This window comes from Pteropus alecto, unplaced genomic scaffold, assembly GCF_000325575.1.
Source record: "Pteropus alecto unplaced genomic scaffold, ASM32557v1 scaffold117, whole genome shotgun sequence".
NCBI lineage: Eukaryota > Metazoa > Chordata > Mammalia > Chiroptera > Pteropodidae > Pteropus > Pteropus alecto.
The window spans coordinates 1641776-1662180 of NW_006440642.1; the positions used below are offsets into that span (position 1 = coordinate 1641776).

General features: G+C 38.8%; 1 protein-coding gene across 2 annotated transcripts in view; it reads left to right on the forward strand.

Annotated features, from left to right (window-relative positions):
• The window catches only part of USP39 (ubiquitin specific peptidase 39), a 33771-nt gene extending 15097 nt beyond the window's left edge, over positions 1 to 18674 (forward strand). For both annotated transcript variants that reach the window (XM_006917697.2, XM_025050871.1), the window contains exons 10-13: positions 10799 to 10941; positions 15383 to 15518; positions 17228 to 17314; positions 18154 to 18674. In XM_006917697.2, the coding sequence (XP_006917759.1) occupies positions 10799 to 10941; positions 15383 to 15518; positions 17228 to 17314; positions 18154 to 18201 (414 nt within the window). In that variant the 3' untranslated portion in view covers positions 18202 to 18674. The remainder of the gene's footprint in view (positions 1 to 10798; positions 10942 to 15382; positions 15519 to 17227; positions 17315 to 18153) is intronic.
• Positions 18675 to 20405: the final 1731 nt, after the last annotated feature.

A 20405-nucleotide genomic window follows, 5' to 3' on the forward strand; every position in this document is an offset into this window, starting at 1 on the left:
TATTACTTAAATTAGTATAAATGTAAACGCTATATAAACTCCTATACCTACAACTTTTAAGCAAGTATAAAATTATATACAAACAAAACTTTGAAATCAATAAAAGTGATTAATACTGTTGTTATAATGTGATGTTTAGCTAAAACCAAATTGCTTCTTGCTTTGTGAATGTGATACTGATGTCTATGGTGAAATTCTTGCCACCATCCCATGTTTTTTCATGAACTCCTGAGAAACCGTTGTAAGTTAAGCTGTGACATCATTTAGGTGTTAAAATGTGTCCATCCTTCACTAGTCTGAGATAATTAAAAATTGTGCTTCCTAATGTCAATTTGTGCATGGATACAAATGTGGGCAGTGAAGTCTCTTGGCATTTACTTGACTTTTTTTTTTTCATTTAATACAGTATTTTATTTCAGCCACACAGAGATGAGTTACTTCATAAAAATACAGAGACATTTTTTTCCCAACAGTGCTTATACCTTTAGATGATAAGAAATTTACCTGTAAGAAGGTATGGCTGTGGTATGTGTTCTAGAGATAGAAAGAAAGCTTTTACATTTCTCAGCTTAATGCTCTCGGCTTACTTGTCATGTGGCAGGGGTACTTGATTTTTAAAAAGTAACAGGTTTAGTGAGAGATGATTCACATATCATACAATTAACCAATTTAAAGTTTACAATTCAGTGGTTTTTTACTGTATTCATAGATAAGTACAACCATCACCGCAGTCAGTTTTAGAACATTTTCATCATCAACATTTTTTATCCTTTAGTTATCATCCCAATTCCCTTAGCTCTCCCAGCCCTAGGGAACTGCTAATCTGCTTTCTGCCTCTATAGATTTGCCTGTTCCAGACATTTCATATAAATGGAATCTCATACTATATAGTCTTCTTGTGACTGACTTCTTTCACTTAGTGTTATGTTTTTGAAGGTTCATCTGTGTTGTAGCATATATCATTCCTTTTGCAGCATAATAATATCTCATTGTTTGAATACATCATATTTTATCTGTTCATCAGTTGATTAGCATTTTGGGATTGTTTCCACCTTTTGGCTATTACGAATAATGCTGCTGTAAACATTAGTCTGCGAGTTTTGTGTAGCTGTGTTTTCACTTCTCTTGTGTGGACATTAAGGAGTGGAATTGCTGAATCATATGGTAACTCTTATATTTAGTCATTTGAGGAGCTGCCAGACTGTTTTCCAAAGTGCCTGCACTATTTTTTATTTCCACCAGCAGTGTGTGTGTTCCAGTTTCTCTACATCTTCACCATTACCTGTTCTTATTTGTTTTGTGGATTATAGATTTCCTAGTAGGTGTGAAGTGATATCTCATTATGGTTTTCATTTGTACTTCCCTGATGACTAATGATATTAAGCATCTTTTCATTTACTTGTTGAATATTTTCTTTTTTTCTTTGGTCAGTCTAGTTAAAAGCTTGTCTCTTTAAAGGACCAGCTTTTGGTTTCATTGATTTCTTAAATATCGCTTTTCTATTCTCTATTTCATTAATTCCTGCTCTAATATTTTTTGTTTCTTTTTTCTGCTTGCCTTAGGTTTAGTTTGCACTTTTTTCTATTTTAGGTAGAATGTTATTGATTTGAGATCTTCTTTTTCAGTATAGGCATTTACAGCTTTAAATTTCCCTCTTAATTACTGCTTTAACTGCATCCCATAAGTTTTTAGATGTATGCTTTGTTTAATTAATCTCAAATTATTTTGTAATTTTTCTTAATTTCTTCTTTGATTCATTGGTTATTCAGGAGTGTGTCGTTTAATTTCCTCATATTTGTGAGTTTCCCAATTTTCTTTCTGTTGTTGGTTTCTAGTTTCATAGAGAATGTACTTTATTATTTCTCTTCTAAATTTGTTGAGGTTTGTTTTATGGGCTAGCATATGGTCTGTCCTGGAGAGCGTTCCACATGTACTTGGGAAGAATGGACATTTTGCTGTTGCTGGTAGAGTGTTGCTGTTGGATCTTGTTGATTATAATTTTGTAATAATATTGTAATTTTCTTTCTTTGTTGATCTTCTGCCTAGTTGTTCTGTCCACTGTTAAAAGTGGGATATTAAAGTCTCCAGCCACTATTATTGAATTTTCTGTTTTCCTCTTGTTTTTGTCAGTTTTTGTTTCATGTATTTTTTTTTTCAGTCTCATTCCTACATCACTTCCCCTTCGGCAACCGTCAGCATGTTTTCTATATTTGTTTCCATTTTGTTTTGTTTATTCATTTTTGCTTTGTTTTGTTTTTAGATGCCACACATATCACTTAGCATAATATCCTGTAGGTCCATCCATGTTGTCGCAAATGGCAAGATTTCATTTTTTTTTTTGCTGAATAATATTCCTGTGTGTGTGTATGTGTGCACACCACATCATCTATTGATGGACATGTAATTTACTTCCATATTTCAGCTATTACTAGTAATGCTGCAGTGAACATAGAGCTGCATATATTTTTTTGAATTAATGTTTTTCTTTTCCTCAAATTAATACCAAGAAGTAGAATTTCTGGCTCATATGGCAGCTCAATTTTTAATTTTTTGAGGAATCTCCATTCTGTTTTCCATAGTGGTTGCACTAATTTACAATTCCACCAACAGTGTACAAGGGTTCCCTTTTTACTACCAGCACTTGTTATTTTTTGGTTTATTGATAATAGCCATTCTGACAGGGATGAGGTGATTTCTCATTGCGGTTTTAATTTTCATTTCTCTGATGATTAGTGATGTTGAGCATCTTTTCATATGTCTTTTGGCTATCTGTATGTCCACTTTGGGGAAATGTCTGTTCAGGTCCTCTGCCCATTTTTTAATTGGATTATTTATCTTTTTGGTGTTAAGTTGTATGAGTTCCTTATATATTTTGGATATTCACCCCTTATCAAATATATCATTGGCAAATATCTTCTCTCATTCAGTAGGTTGTCTTTTTGTTTTGTTGGTGGTTTCCTTCACTTTGTAAAAACTTTTTAATTTGATGTACTCCCATTTATTTATTTTTTTCTTTTGTTTCCCTTGCCTGAGGAGACATATCCAAATAGGTGTTGCTAGGAGTGATATCAGAGAGTTTATTGCCTGTGTTTTCTTCTAGTTGTTTTGTGGTTCTAGGTCTTTTTTTTTTTTTTTTTTAATCCAATTTAATTTATCGAACAAATGCCTGCTCAGTCATGAAATCAATTATTACAAGGCCAGCCATAGCCTCTCAGATATTTTTTTGAGTCTGCTTTGGTGGGTCACATTTATAATTTTGGATCAAGGAGGTGGTGGTGGGTAGTCCAGCAGATGTGGGGTGCAGTCCTGGCCCTATGACTTCCTCCCTGTGTGACCTTGGAGCTTCTCTGAGCCCTGGTTCCCTTTCAGGGCAGCAGGGGGCTTAAAGGGCTTCTCCTTCCAGTACGACCTCAGGTATCAGGTCAGATGTGTCAGCTGGGCAGGGGTGCCCCCGCACGGGCCACACTCGCTCGTGGGGCGTCTTGTCAACCCTCTGGTGCCAAATGAGGGTGGAGGAGAAGCTGAAGGCCATGCTGCTGCAGCCGCACTTGTAGGGCTGTTCGCTGGTGTGCACGATGTGGTGCTGGATCAAGTGTGGTTGTGGAAGGCCTTGTTGTACTCGGGGCACGCGTACGGGCACACCCAGGTGTGTGTGCGCTAGAGCAGTGTGAGCTCCGAGCCCTGGCTGAAGGCCTTACGCACTTGGCGTAGGTGTGCGGCTGTTTGACTATGCGCATGCGCTGGCCGAAGGCTCGGCTGCATTTTGGGCAGGCGAAATGGTTTCTTCCCGGTGTATGTCACCTGGTGGTGCAGCATGAGCACCAAGTGGTCGCAGTCCTCGCACTTCCATGGCTTCTTGCTAACCCCGACCTCTGTGTCCTTCCGCTCCGGGCTCTTTCCTGGGGCTCCGCGCCTCCGGGGCCTGCGGGCCATCTGGGTCACTGCAGGGCTTGGTCTGGTTCCCAGGACACCGCCGAGGTCACTACACTCCCTGGCACTGTCTTTGGCAGCTCTTTCCCGCGGGCCTCCAGCCATAACTGCTGGTCCTTGAACTGATCCTCAGGTGTCCAAGCTTCACTCAGCTCTGAGCTCTGGGCGGCAGCGATGGCCAGGAGTCCTGCCATCCCAGCTCCTGAGCTACTTACCAAGATTTCATGTCTTGGTTCTGGATCTCGTGGTCTCGGGAGCATAAGGTCCTGTCCATGTCCCTCAGGCTGTGGCCCTGCTCTGGCCACTGTGCCTCAGTGGGTCCAGTGGGTATATACTGAGTTATATTCACAGTTTACACACCAGCAAAGGCACAAACTGATGGAGTCACCCACATACAAATGTGGGAGACGGACTCATGCGGGGAATCATGGGCACGAAGTTGTGGAGTCATGCAGGTGCAAACATGGTGACACACAGGCAGGACTCACATGGCACATGCTGCTGGAGTCACGAATGTGACATAAGAGGGGGGTGAGAAAGAGACACACACATTCACCTGTGGTTCCAGGTCTTAACATTTAAGTGTTTAAGCCATTTTGAGTTGTTTTTGGTTTGTGTGTATGGTGTAAAAAAGTTGCCTAATTTCATTTTTTTGCCATCAGTACTTACTGAAGAGACTGTCTTTACCCCATTATATATCTTTGCCTCGTTTGTCAGAGATTAATTGACCATAGAAGCGAAGATTTATTTCTGGGAGCTCTATTCCATTGATTTATATAACTTTTTATGCCAGGACCATCCTTTTTTGATCATTGTAGCTTTATAGTATAGTTTATCAGGATAGTATAGTTTATCAGGGAGTGTGATACCTCTTACTTTGTTCTTTTTAAAAACTCCTTCCATTCTTCGTGGTCTTGTAGTTCTATATAAATTTTAGGATTAGTTCTAATTCTGAGATGAATGCTTTTGGCATTTTAATAGGGAATTGCATTGAATTTGTATATACTGTTTTTAGGTAATAAGGACATTTTAACAGGATTTACCCTTCCAATACATGAGCCAAGGTATATCTTTGCATTTATTTGTATCTTCTTCATTTTCTTTCTTCAGTGTATTATAGTTTTCAGAGTATAAGTCTTTCACTTCTTTGGTTAAGTTTTTTTCTAGTTTATGCTTTTTGTTGTAAATGAGATTATTTTCTTAATTTCTCCTTCTGATCGCTGTTGGTGTATAGAAACTCAACAGATTTTTGTATGTTGATTCTATATCCTGCAACTTTACTGAATTTATATATTAGTTCTAATAGTTTTCTGATAGTTTTTTGATGGAGTCTCTAGGGTTTTATATAGTATCATATCACCTGCAAGTAATGACACTTTTACTTCTTTCTTTCTGATTTGGATGCTTTTTATTTCTTTTTGTTGTCTGGTTGCTGAGGCTAGCACTTCCAATATTATGTTGAATAGAAGTGATAATGGTCATCTTATCTTTTTCCTGATCTTAAAGGAAAAGCTTTCAACTTTTCACTAACTGAGTATATTAGCGGTGGGTTTGTCATATACTTTATGACATTGAGATATTCCTTCTATACCCACTTTGTTGAGAGTTTTTAACCATAAAAAGATGTTGAATTTTGTGCCTTTTATGCACCTGTTGAGATGACCATATGATTTTTTAATCTTTTATTTTGTGAATGTGATGTAGATCGTTGATTGATTTGTGGATGTTGGGCTGTCTTTGCCCCTCTGGGATGAATCTCACTTGGTCATGGTGTGTAATCTTTTTACTGTATTGTTGAATTCAGTTTGCTAATATTATGTTGAGAATTTTTGTGTCTACGTTCATCAGGGAAATTGGCCTGGAATTTTCTTTTTTTGTAATATTTTTGTCTGGTTTTGGTATGAGGATAATGCTGGCTTTATAGAATGATTTTTGGAAGTGTTCCTTTCTCTAATTTTTTTGAAATAGTGTAAGGATAGGCATTCTTTGAAAGTTTGGTAGAATTCATCTGTGAAGCAGTCTGGTCCTGGACTGTTATTTGTTGGGAATTTTTTGATTACTGCTTCAATTAGTTTCTTCTAGATTCTTGAATTTGTTGGTGTATAATAGTTGTAGTATTCTTTAATAATAGTTGTAGTATTCTTTAATGATTCTTTGTATTTCCGTGATGTTGGTTGTAACTTTTCTTTCATTTATGATTTTATTTATTTGGGTTCTCTTTTTTTCCTTGAGTTTGGCTAAAGGTTTGTAATTTTTGTTTGCTTTTCAAAGAACTAGCTCTTAGTATCATTGATCTTTTCTGCTTTTTAAAGTTCTGTTTTGTTTATTTCTGCCTTGAACTTATTTCCTTCCTTCTGTTTACTTTGGGTTTGTTTGTCCTTTTTCTAGTTCCTTCAGATGTAGGGTTAGATTGTGATTTTTCTTGAAGTACACCTGTATAGCTATGAGTTTCCTTCTGAGAACTGTTTTTGCTATATCTCATACATTTTGAAAAGTTGCGTTTTCATTTGTTTCAAAATAGTTTTTGATTTCCTGTTTGAGTTCTATGAGCCATTGGTGGTTTAGTAGCATGTTGTTTAGTCTCCACGTATTTAAATTTTTTCCATTTGTCTTTCTGTAGTTGATTTCTAGCTTCATACCCTTGTGGTCGGAAAGGATGCTTGATATGATTTCAATCTTCTTGAATTTACTGACGCTTGTTTTGTGGCCTAATATGTGATCTGTCCTGGAAAATGTTCCATGTGCACTTGGGGAAAAAACGTGTATTCTGTAGTTTTTGGATGAATGTTCTATAAATGTCTATTAAGTCGATCTGGTCTAATGTGACATTTAAGGCCATTATTTCCATATTAATTTTCTGTCTGGATGATTTATCCATTGGTGTGAGTAGGGTATTAAACTTCCTTAGTATTATTGTATTACTGTACATTTCTTCCTTTACATCCGTTAATAATTGCTTTAAATATTTAGGTGCTCCTATGGCTGGGTATGTAGATGTTTACAATTTATATATCCTCTTGGATTGGCCCTTTATAGTTATGTTATATCTTTGTCTTTTTTTACATTTTTTGTTTTTAAAGTTTATTTTGTCTGATATGAGTATTGCTACCCCAGCTTTCTTTTTGTTTCTATTTGCATGGACTATCTTTTTTCATCACTTTACTTTTAATCTCTATGTCTTGATTTAGGGTGAGTCTCTAGTAAGCACTATATAGATGGGTCATGTTTTTTAATACATTCAGCCAGCCTGTCTTTTTATTGGAGCATTTAACCCATTTACATGTTAAGTATGTACTAATTACCATTTTGTTAAATTTTTTTTGTTATTTTTTAGTTCCCTTCTGTTCCTTTCTTCTCTTGACTTCTTGTGGTTTGCTGGTTTTCTTTAGAATTTTCCCTTTGTTCTTTTCTCTTTATTCTTTGTATATCTTTAGGAGGTTTTTGGTTTGTTGTTACCATGAGGTTTATATATATCATCCTATATCTGTAGCAGTCTATTTTAAGCTGACAGACATTTGAGTTCTAATATATTCTATAAAGACTACATTTTTACTTCCCCCTCCATGCTTTGTTATTGATGTCATGTTTTAGACCTTTTTGTATAGTGTATCTCTTAACTACTTATAGTTTGAGTTTGATATATTTTTTTTGACCTTTGCAATAGCTTTTTAAATGTCCAATTCACTGTATTTATTAAATATTTGGCTTTGCGTGAGGTTTTTTTCCTTTCTCATATTTTTTTATTTCCGGTAATGGGCTTTCTTTATCTGCTTAAAGGAAACCTTTTAACATTTTTTTTTGGTAAAACTGGTTTAGTGGTGATGAATTTCTATAGTTTTTGCTTGTCTGGGAGACTCTCTCTCCTTCAATTCTGAATGATAACCTTGCTGGGTAAATTATTCTAGGTTCCTTTCCTTTCAACACTTAAAGATGTCCTATACTCCCTTCTGTCCTGTAAAGTTGCTGCTGAGAAATCAACTGATAGCCTTATCGGGTTTCTTTTGTCTATTATTTTTTGTTTTCTCCTTGCTTCAAGATTGTCTTTTCATCTTTAACTTTTGCCATTTTAAATATAGTACGTCTTGGTGTGGGTCTCTTTGGATTCATTGTATTTGGAACTTTTTGTGCTTCCTGGACTTGGATGTCTGTTTCCTTTCCCTATTTCTTCCTTGCAATGCAAATGTTTGAGTGCTTGGTGTTATCCTAGAGATCCCTTATAAATTATCGTGTTTTTAAAAATTATTATTATTCTTATTTTTTGCTGTTCTGTTTGGTTGATTTCCACTAGCATGTTTTCCAGGTAGCTCATCTGTTCTTCTGTGTTACCTAATCTGTTGTTGACTCCTTCTAAAGTGTTTTTTTTTAATTTCATTTCGGTTGTTCTTCAGGTCTACTTGGTTCTATTATACTTTCTAACTCTTTGTTGAAGTTCTTCCTAAGTTTCTCTGTTTCATTCTCAACTTTGGTGAGCATCTTATGCCCATTTCTTTGAACTCTTTATGAGGTAAATTATTTTTGTTTACTTAGGGTCTTTTTCAGAAGATTTTTCTTGTTCCTTCATTTGGAGATATTCTTTTGTTTGACTATCTATATTTGTTCATATGAATTAGACAAAATAGCTATCTCTTCCAGTCTTGAAAAAGTGTCCTTATGTAGATATGGCCTGTGGGTAGGCTGTTTGTGCTGGGTGTTTTTGGCAGGCCAGTAAGAGCCCAGTGGATGCCTAAGGTGTCCAGGGCACTGGTCTACTGAGCTGGAGTGACTCTGGGTAGGAAGGCCAGGTGTGTGTAGTAATGCCCTGTTGATCCTGCTTGCTCCCTTTGTTTGGGGTCGAAGTGGGCTTAGGAGATGTGTCCAGGAATGCAATGTGGTGACCTTGCAGGTAGGCTACAGCACCAGGATAGAGCTCCTGTGTACCCTGTCAAGGTGGAGGTGGATGTAGGCAATGGCGTTCACCAGACCTCCGACCCTGGAAAAATTCCACAGTCCCTAGAGAGTTCCTGCAGCATTCCAGCCTTCTGTACACAGACTTGTTTGTTGAACCAAAAGTGGTATTGTGAAGAAGTGACCTCTGTGTAGGCTTTATGTGCTGGGTAGATTTGGGGCAGGCACTTATAGTGCCTGGGGCACTAGCCTGCTGGGCTGGAGCAGCTTCCAATAGGGATGTCAGGTCCACAAGGCCTTGTTATTCCTGCTTGCTCCCTTTGTTTGGAGGCAAAAGGCCCTGGGCAGGATAGTTGGGAACACACTGCATAATCTTGCAGGTTGGTCAAAGCACCCAAAGAGCTCTCAGCCACCCCATCGCAGTATAGGGGATCATAAACAGTGGTGCTCACCAGCTCCTCCAGCCTAGAGAGTTCCCACAGTTTCTGAAGGACTCCCATGGTTTCTCAGCTGTCCCTCTTAGGTCTCTTCAGTTTGTTCAGAAGCTGTTCATTCAGCCCTTAGTTGTCTCCAAAAGTAATTGTTCTCAATATACGTGTATATTTGAATCACTGATGCAAGGAAGCTTGTTCAGTGTCCTCCTATGCTGCCGCCATCTTGAACCTCCCATGGCTTCATGTATTTTGGGCACACGCTGGAAACTTAGTCTCAGCAACAGGTAGCCGGGGGCGGAATGAGAAATGCTGACATACTGCCTCTTTTGGGAAGGTAGTCCTCTGGGAGCTAAGGGGAGAGAGCCCTGTGTTGTCAGCTTTACCAGTCTGGAGAGAATTTCCCTCTCACTGAGTTAGGAGAGAGAGGAAGAGACAGGCCTTGGTTCAGATACCATAGACTCTCATATTTCTTACTGAATTAGATTTACTAACATTTTAGAAAAAAAATTAAAAAACATTTTCTTTAATAAATGTTTCTTCATTTGCTTTATGCTCTTAGGACCATTTCAAGAGAATTTAAATGGTGGTGGTGGTGGTGGTTTTTTTTTAAAATACTTTTTACTAGTTTTATTGGTGAGCAGTTCTTTGGAGCTCCTCATGCTGTAATCCTGGAAGTGAAACTCTTACTTGATATTTTAGAAGGTCATCATTCAGGTGGTTTTGGAGTATATATATCCTAAATTAGTTTTTTGGTATCTTAGTTTTAAATTAAAATGTTTTCCTGGGAAACTTGGGAGTCCCTAAAGAGATCTCTTGTTACCTCCAGAACTCAGCTACTCCAGAGAGAGATGTTCTCATTGGCGTTTATTCTCTGGTTATGATTAGTTTTTTACTCCTGTCACTTAGCTTTTGCTGTACTAAATTGTGTTGTGTTAAGGAAAAATAAATTTATATGCACTAGCTTTTAAACCTCTTGGGCTTAGGAGATTGTCCTGGGTCCTCCATCACTCCATCTCCTCAAACATGCTGAATGAGTCCTCAGTAAATGTTGCTTGATATATTGCACTTGACCCACAATTCTTGAGACCTTTGAGGAGGAAGGAATGTGAGCTGTGTGTTGATACCTCTACTGAAATACCCTCAATGATGAGGGTTTCTCACTGCTTCAAAAGTACCTGTTCCATGGGTGCACACATCTAATGGTCAGAAGTTCTTCCTTATTTTGAATTAAGTGAGACTTTCTTGGTTTTAATTCTACAGCTTTTAACAAATCCTCTTTTTCATTTGACAGTTTCGTTTTCTTTGTAGGAACGGATACCACATTATTGTGGTTAGAGTTCAATAGTATGATCATGTGCTGGTTGAAACACAGCCCACAGTTGAGGATTTTAGCCTTAGCCAAAGTGCTATTCCTGCCTTGTATGTGGTTTCTGGGATTAGGTGTCTTGTGAATTCTAAGTGTAAGGGAAAATTATATTAAAAAACAAAAACAAAAACTCATGCCCTTACTCCAATACTCCAGCACTAATTTGATAATTTTATATTTCTAGGAATATAAGACTTATAAGGAGAACTTTCTGAAGCGCTTCCAGCTTACCAAGCTGCCTCCATATTTAATCTTCTGTATTAAGAGATTCACTAAGAACAATTTTTTTGTGGAGAAGAATCCAACTATTGTCAACTTCCCTATTACGTGAGTATTACCCTGCCTTCCTCCCTATCTTCCTCTTGGGAGTGAGCCTAAATTTCTTTTTGTATTTTGTACCACTATTAATTTTGGACTACTTAGTTGGAGATTGCAAGTAACAGAGCCTACCTATACTACATAAGGGTTTTTATTGGAAGGCTACAAATATATCAGGGGCCTCAAGGATAAATGTTTACCCGGAGGCAATCATCCTTTTACCTTTTCTCTTGTGGCTTGTTGGGAATTGTAGTCCTTTAATGTAGGGGAAAACAGTCGGTGAAGGAAGGGTAGGACAGGTAGTAGGGAAGAATGGTTGATTAAAGTAGGATAGGACAGATAGGATTCTGTCTGGCTTTGAAGATAATCCTGAGCAGTTAGAGTATGTCTATCTATTTGCTGGTCCTCGCATCTTCTTACACACTGTAGTTAGGAGTGGACAGTGGGGATGACACCACTGATTTGTTTTCTCATCTTGGAGTCCTTCTGTCTTATTTTTTCTCCAGAGGGTAAAGTCTGGAATATGTCTAATTTCTTCCTAATAATCAGGAAGTTATAAATTTTGATGTATGGTCTTATTTTATGTTTACCATTCCGTTGTTTTTCTTTAATGAACATTTATTAGTATTTTAAAGGAAAGTGGGAGGTGTTGTATCAGGTGCTTTTACTTTGCCACCTTCTAATTCAGAAAGTTCCTGCAAGACCCTTTTCGGGGTAGGCAGTTGGCTTTAAGTTCTAAAGAGACACTCTTTAGAGTATCTTTTTCACATTCTGAAGAAGACATCTCAGAACATGGAGAAACCTGGTGGCACAATTGGCAGGAAGAAGTATAGGTCTCTATTTGCTGGCCTTTAGCTAATGTAAGAGCAGAGCCCTAAGACAGTTTCTTAGGATTTGGATGGATATATGATAGGAAGGATTTGGATGGATATATGATAGGATTAACATGATGTTTAGCTCAATAGTTTTTTTTTTTTAAACTTCACAAAGTAGTTTGGAAGTCGTAGTGGACAAATGCTGATCTCTTTTCTTTCTCCCTCTATCCTCTTCCATTACCTGGTTGCCCAAACTATTACCAGGACGGCCAATTTTCTCCTTTGGAAACAGTTGCAGTTCTTAACTCTGTGTGGTATTTAAGAGGGTAGTATCTAAACTTAAAGAGATGGGTTTTGGGCTGTCCTGGCTGTGTGACGTTGGCCAAGTTATTTGCATACTTTCTGGATGTATTGTCTCATGGATAAAATGAGAGGCTTGAGCTAGATGAGCCCTAGGGGTCCTTCCAGGTATAACATTTTGTTATTTCTGATTTCATGATTACCAAGAATCTGAGAACAGTGAGGGGTAAGAATATAAAACTTTTGTAGTTAGAAATAAAGAATTTCTCTTTCTCTTTCCCCACACTTTTCTTCCTATTCTTCACTACCATCTTGTTTGTGTGACAAGTAGAATTAAATTGGGGATGTGGAGGCCAGCTTTCTGTTACCTTTAGTGGGACCACAGAGGAGATTTCTTTGAAAATCTGCATATCAGAGTTTTATTTTAGATCTGGACTGTTGTGAATTGCCACAGTCTCCAGTCTGTTCCTGGTAGGAAGGGGTACTCTGGTCTCCAGGGCAGCAACAGAGGAAGGAGGACTGTGTATGGGTAGTAGTTCCTGCTCAGTCACCACAGAAATTTGCTTATCCCATTAGTTTCTTTTATATTGGGCCTGGACAATGTTCAGAAGGCTTACCTTGGAGAAGCTGAGAAAAAGATTACAGGTGCTCTTTAAACAACATGGATTTGAACTGCGTAGGTCTACTTACGCTTGCATTTTTTTTTTTTTTCCAACAAATATACAATCTGCTGTTTGTATCCCAGAGTTTTACATCTGGGAGTTAATGAACCTTGGATTGAAAACAGTATTTTCAATCTATGGTTGGAAATCCAAGAATGTGGAGGGCCTACCGCATGCATTGTTCCAGGCCGTTTTATATAAGAGACTTGAGCATCCCCGGATTTTGGTATCTGCAGGAGGGAACCAGTCCCCTGCAGATACCAAGGGATGATTATATTTAAGTTTTTGGGGAGTCAAAAAATTATATGTGGATTTTCAGTTGTGCAGGGGATCGGCATGCCTAACCTCCACATTGTCTGTGCTTCATGACTAGTCACCCTTTTAGAGAACATCAAATTGTGTGACTAATTCTGGAAACCTGTACTTTACTGTATGTACTGTAATTACTTTTAGAAAAATTGATTTTAGATTAGCAAAGTCCTCACTTTTTGAAAAGGACCCTCTTCATACCTAATTCTTCTCCTGTGTTTTATTCATAACACATCTTGTTTTTACCAGAGATTTATCAGACTTGCAATAATTAGATGCCCTTTGTTCATTTAGAGATAGGGTTTTTGGAGCACAGGTTTAAAGTTTCAGTTCCAGCTAATTATTCTCTAAATTGGACTGTTCTGATTGGGAGATGAGTATGGTTTGCTCCCTTGGCTGTTATCTAAAACATAATGATGTAATGTATATTCATTCCCTTTTGCCACTTAAACAGTTTTGGTTCAGCAACAAAAACTTGAGTGTAAAGACTCCTGAAGATTTCTCAAGGAACTCATTTAAACAACTCCCGACAGCTGTTGTTGAAGCAAAGGAGACGAGAACGTGGAAAGCCAGCTCTTAGCAGCCGGCAGGCAGTTTGGTTATTTAGAGCTCACATAGATTTCTTAAGACTCACATCTCAACCATCTTTAACAGTGAATATGTACTGCAGTCTATATGGGACACTGTCATTTTATAGAAATAAATAGCTATCATAACACATAGAAAGCTACGTAATATAATTAGAACAAAGTTGCATATTTGTTTATATTTCTCATATGGCTAAAGATATTGAACATCTTTTTATGTGCTTTTTGGCATATTTTTGTCCTCTTTGGTGAAACGACTGTTCATGACTTATCCCATTTTATAATTGGATTGTTTGTTACAAGGTTTACATTGAAAACATTTGTATTTTTAGACAGGTGATATATTCAGTCTAAAATTCAAAGGGAGATAAATATCTAGAAGTGACCAGTGGATGTATCCTCTGTTAGCATTTCTTGTGAATCCTTCCAGGGATAACATTATTGTGTGTCATGTTATGAGTGGTAGCACATCAGACAGTTTACAGAAATTAGAAGTATGATAGTCTCTTATTCCACCTTATGTTATTTAAATTTTTATAAATATTTGTAGGCTACAAAAGGATATATTTTTCCTAACATTATGTAGTTAACGTATTCTCTTAATAGTCATAGTAATTGTCAGCCTATTTTCCTTTTAAACTATTTGGAAGTTCTTAATAACCGTCTTTGCATGATCTTCACAGCATTTATTATAGCACTTTCTTCTGCAATGACCAGTATACATTTAATACTTCAACTGATGGATAGAGTTCAATAAATAAAACACAAAAAGAGCTTTTATTCCAGGTATATCAAGAATGCTTTTCTGTGTTTGGAAGTGAATGTTCAGATATTTAAAATAAATTTGATGTTTCTAAGTCCCAATTGAAGGAGCCTAGTCAGTAATTTCTTTTGGCAACTAGAACTGAGAAATTTGGAAGCTGTGGGGTAGCCAAGGTGGGTCATATAAAAAAGAAAAAGCCGGTCTACAAAAGGAGGGAGAAGAATAAAGCTGATGTCAAAAGCAAGGAAGAGGGCAAGTAGCTCTCTTAGGTCCTGTTTCTTTTCCTGTGCCTAGTTCCAGCTGCATTACCTAGTCTGAAAACCTTGAATAAATTCCTCTTTTGTGCTTAAGCTACCTTGGGTTGGTTTCTGTTACTTGTAACTATTCTACTTGGCTAAAAGAAAGATAATCACAAAAAGAAGCAAGGCCCTAGAAAATTGAAGAAAAAAATAAATTGGAATGACCTGCCTGGTTCGCTATATTGAAGTTGTTACTGTGATTACACACAGTGGCAGCGTACGCAGTCACGTGGTCAGGCCTTACACAGCCTGAGGCCGGAGACCAGGTGTTTCCTGAGCACCACTGCTGTGGCTGATTCCCAGGCCTGGCAGAGGATGTGGCAGTTCCACCTGTTGTCTCACTCCTCACCATCTTAGAGACGATCACTCTTACTCTCATAGCATAGAAGAGCCTTAGGCTGAGTAACCTGCTTAAACAAACACAGCTCCAAAGTGGTCGAGCCCTGATTCTAGTTCAAGTTCAAATGACGAGGCCCTGCACTTTTGACTGCTAGACATGCTTTTAAAATGTGCTTTCCCCATAGATCCAGTCTTTCTAGTTTGACTCATTTTTATGTCAGATTATACAAACATAGGCTTCCTTGGGTCCGCAGGCCTACCTTGATCCAAAGTCTTAAAATAGGGTACAACAGCTTTGTGATCCATTTGTGTAGGACAGTTTCCCTAAGTTGGTAGCCTTTGTGTGATCTTCTGGCTTTATTTTCATCATCACCAGAAATGTGGATCTGAGAGAGTACTTGTCTGAGGAAGTACAAGCGGTACATAAGCACACCACCTACGACCTGATTGCCAACATCGTACATGATGGCAAGCCCTCCGAGGGCTCTTACCGGATCCATGTGCTTCATCATGTGAGTAGTGCTGACGTCCCGTGGCACAGACTAGCAAAAACAAGTGTTGTTTTTTTGGCATTTCAGAGAGCAGCTCTCTTCAGTTTGCTCTTTCTTTACCTTGACTGGGATTCTGTAAGTAATAGAGCTATCAAGTAGTTATTTTAAAAGGTAGTGGTTCTCAATTTTGGCTGCACATTGGAGCCTGGGGAGATTTTAAAATCTTGATATCTGGGCACCACCCCAGGCTGGTTACATTAGAACCATGTAATTTGTGCCTGTTGGTTTTCAACTGTGGTAGAGGCCAGGGATGCTGCTAAAAATCCTACAATAATGCATAGGCAGCCCGCATAACAGAATCATCTGGCCTAAAACATCAGTCAGGGTTAAGAGACTGCATTAGATTATCTGGAGATGAGAATGAGGTATCACTGATGTTTTAAAGTTCCCCAGGAGATTCCACTGTCCTAGACTGGAGCCTTACACTGAAAGTGGGATCCTCAGACTAGCAGCACTGACATCATGAGAACATTATTAGAAATGTTCCACCCAGATCTCTGAATCGGAAGCTGCATTTTAACAGACCCTCTGATATGAAGTTAAAGTTTACAGAGTATTGGTCTGGAAGTTCCCTTTTAGCTAAAAAATTTGTGAATTTGTCTCAAGCTAGAAATGGATGACACATGTACTTAAGGTATATTTGGTATTGCACAGATTATTAGCACAGATTGTTCTAATTGATTAGTCGTCTGGGACTTTGGGTTTAATAACTAGCTTCTGTTTACCCAGCGCTGTACTGTGCACTGGAAAGTATGCCAAGTGTTTAATGTGTGTTCATCTCATCCATATCCTTAAAACACAACTTCAATACAGGTGTTAGTACCATCATTTTACAAATAAGGAAACTTAGGCTGAATTTGAGTAATTTATCTACTGAAGTCAGTAGAATTGGGATTTGAACCCAGAGATTTGGTTTCACCATGTTCTTAATCAGACCTTGAACTGGGAACAGGGACTTGATTATGTGATCTTGAGCTTTTATTATGTTTCCTATATTCTGAACTATTGGAGTATCTGGACTATGTATATTCTGTAGTGTCTGTCTTTGGCATTCCTTAGAAGTTTGGATGGGTAAGGCAGGTGAGGTTCTGGAAGTGCCTCTACTGTAATCCAGAAACCTCTTTTCCCCTTGTTTATGGAAACATTAAGTGAGGTAGATTTTGCTGGACTGGTTTTGTAGGCCAAATAGAGTGAATAGTACGATGGACAGTGTCCACCAAGGACACTTTTTCTTGACTGAATGTCGCTGTGTTCTCTAGGGTGGGGGAGTAGGAATGTCCACTTTTAGTCTAATAGTTAACACCGCACCTCTAAGGTGACTGTGTACAGTCTGTCAGTTCTGAGCAGCAAAGAGATATCTTAGGTGAGGAGAGGACTTTTTATTTTTTCTCTTTATTGTCTACCTAAATTTTAAAAGGTATGCAGTGATTGGACTCCATTTTACTTACAGGAATCCTCAGAAGGAATTGCGTTTGCCAATATCAACACCCCAAAAACTCTTGGTATTGAGTGATGCCTAGCAGAGGTCATGCACCCTCTTACTTATGACTCTTGTTGGGTGATAGTCTAGTGGCTCTTCTGATTTCCTTACTTCTGACTGTAATCCCTTCCTTGTATTACCCTTTTGGTTTTAGGGAGCAGACTAACCCAGCCCTTCATACTTTTTTCAGGGGACAGGCAAGTGGTATGAATTACAAGACCTCCAGGTGACTGACATCCTTCCCCAGATGATCACGCTGTCGGAAGCATACATTCAGGTGAGTTGGCCACAGACTTGGTCAGTACTGAGTAGATGGGTTTTGGGGTCAGTGAGAGGAATGGTGTGTGTGGAGGCAGGAAGTGGGATTGAGTCAGAGCCTTGGTTAGGCTGGGTGCCTGTTGAGATACACTGAGGAGTGAGATTTTATGGCCTTGAAAGTGTAGGAGCGATTTTCAGAGAAGAGAAGAGTAGGGAAGTATGGACGATTTATGAGTGAGCAAAGAGGTTATGTGTATGACCAGGTTAGTTTTGCAGAGGCGTGTGATCTCGTTTCAAAGAGGAAGAACCTGGAATTATCAGGACACCAGCTAGGAGTCGGCTCTGAAACTTTTCTCAGTTTTCTACACAAAGTTAGCACTCTTTGTGATCCTGCAGCATTTTCTACATGTCTTTATTGGAGCGCCAGTAATGGTGTTATTTTAAGTGTCTTCTTTATTTGGTTGAGAGCTGGTGGACCAAAGTGTCTCTGTGTTCTCTTTATAGCTACCCTTGTACCTGGCAAAGAAGGAGACTAAGAAAAAGCCATAGCTTTGTGAAAAAAAAAGGGAGACCCTTCTCATCTTGGAGATAACTCTTAGCAACTTTGTCTGAGGTCATAGGCTTGACAATAAGGTCTTTTTAGAAAGGGAGTTTGGAATGGGAAGTAAGAAAGATGGGGATGGGTGGAAAAGTGAAAACTGAATGAAAGGGAATTTTCTGAAAGATTATTAGTTTCAGAGGACTTAGTAAATATGTAAGTAGAGCAACATGCTGTCCATTACCTAGGTTAGAATAGGTATTTGATAAATATTTGTAGATTGCCGTCTCCTAAATATCTATTGTATTAATTTCTTACAGATTTGGAAGAGGCGAGATAATGATGAAACCAACCAGCAGGGGGCTTGAAGGAGGAGTCTAGGGCTTTGCTTGGCAAGGCTTTGGCTGAAGATATAAATAAGAATACTGAAGCTATAACTTAACATAGGCTGACTAGCACATCCCTTGGACCAGCCTAGTTTTTATGGGTTTTAGTTCACAGCAGAGCATAAGAGGGCCCACCCTAGGATGGCTCTGTGCTGTCACTCAGCTGTTCTTCGATCAGTTTATTGTAAATCGATGTTCCTTTTTCCTTTCTGTCTAGCTCCCCTTTAGCTTTAGCAGAGGCCCAGAACTCTTTTACAAATATGTGTAATTCATTTCTGAGCAGCTGGGAGTATCCAAAGGACAAGATAATTTCTTGTAAGCATCAGAGCCTCAGGAATAAGAATATGAAGCCAGTAACATCCTTCTTCCATCATAGGTAGATAGTTTTCCTGGGTTCTCTTCATTTCCTGATGTTTTCTTGGAATTGAATTAAATATTTTTCTGTTTTTAAACCAGCCTCACAAACTGTTTACAATCTGTCATCTGGTGGACATCATGCTTGTGTCTTCCTGTCTGCTTGGTGTGTCAGTTAGGATGCATTTGTTTCTAACAAAATAATCTGATTAAAGGTAATAAATTACAGTGATACTTAATAAGAAATCTGGAGGTACGTGGTTTCAGCCTGTAGTGCAGGGCCGTGTGAGGGGGGAGGGAAGGATGGTAGGAAGAGCATCTGACTGCATGCAATTCTGAGAGTCTCAGCCAGGCTGAGACTGGGAGCCCAGAGCAAAGATTGCCTGTCAGAAGAATCAAACAAAATGGCTTTCGTCAAGCTCAGTCATTGATTAGGAGCAGCGTGGAGAAGTGTGACCTTGGCCTGAGCACTGTGGTTGATCTGAAGATGTGGGAGAGCTGAAGACACGACAGCTCATGGCAGGCAGTCAACTACAGCAAATTCTCTTAAAGAGGGATGGGAGCCGTGCACCTCTGGCTGCCACCCTTTACTTCTGGGACACAATACTGTCCTTATTTCCCTCTACTTCTCTGACAGTTTCAATATTTTCTTTGCAGGCTCATCTTCCTCTATCCAGCTATTAAAAGTTGGCATTCCTCAAGCTGGGCCCTCTTTTCTCACCGTTTACTTTTTCCCTGGGCCATTTCAACTATGCTTGTAGCTTCACTTATCACTTTAAGGGAGGTGGCTCCATTCTTAATCCCAGACTTCTCTGAATTTGAGAATTTAGAGCCAACTGCCTACACGATATATTTTGGGTGTCTTCAAAGTCAACTCAAATTCAACATTGTTCAAAACCGAGCTTGAGTTTTCCCCTCACACATGGCCCCTTTCCAATGGTTTCTGTGTAGGTTCCACCATTCATCCAGTTATATAAACTGAACATTTATCTTTCCCTCCCTCTCACTTCCCTTGTCTAATCTGTTACCAAGTCCTATCAATTTTATTTTCTGTTTTTTGAATTTTCCCACTTTTCATTCTCTGCAACTGTCTCGTCTAAGCTAGTGTCAGCTTAATCCAGGTCTAATCAGGAGAGAGAAACCATACAATAATTAGGAAAAATATCACTTCAGGAATTAACTATAATGGGATTGGCATAACCAGAGATTGACTAGTAATAAGAAAATTTTAAAGAATGTAGGAATAGCAGATAAAAGGAACAGTTACTACCCCTAGGGCTGACATAGTGTCCAAGGCTGAGATTAAGGCCTTGCTGAAAATCCTCCCCCTGGAACCTGTCAGAGATATGCTCTCTAGTGTGTTAGGAAAAGCTATTTACGGGACAGCATCTCACTTTGCTACCAAACTGCCTGGAGAGGAGGGGAGTGCCCAGTGAAGCTGCTGGGTACTGGGTGCTGCCGCCTGTTGTGCACTGCAGGAGCTGGGCACGGGAATCTGTGAACACTATGGGAGCATGATGCGAGAGAAAGCTGCACATGTTACTTTCAAGTGAGCACACTAGAACTGGAAGGCGGAGCCCTTTCTTTCTGCACCTTGTCTCCAGCATCCTCTGACAAAGCTTCAATGGCAGCTGGCAAGGAAAAATCTAAAGGGCTCAAATCCACCTTCACAGAGCAGGCAAAAAGGGGTGAATTTGGAGCTGAGAGGCACTAAATTGGTAATTGGGACAGTCTACCCTTTGATGACTCAGCTTCCATAGACACTCATTTATACACACTGAACTCCCATATAAAAACAAAACTATTTCTGCCTAACAAAAACAGCTACCCTT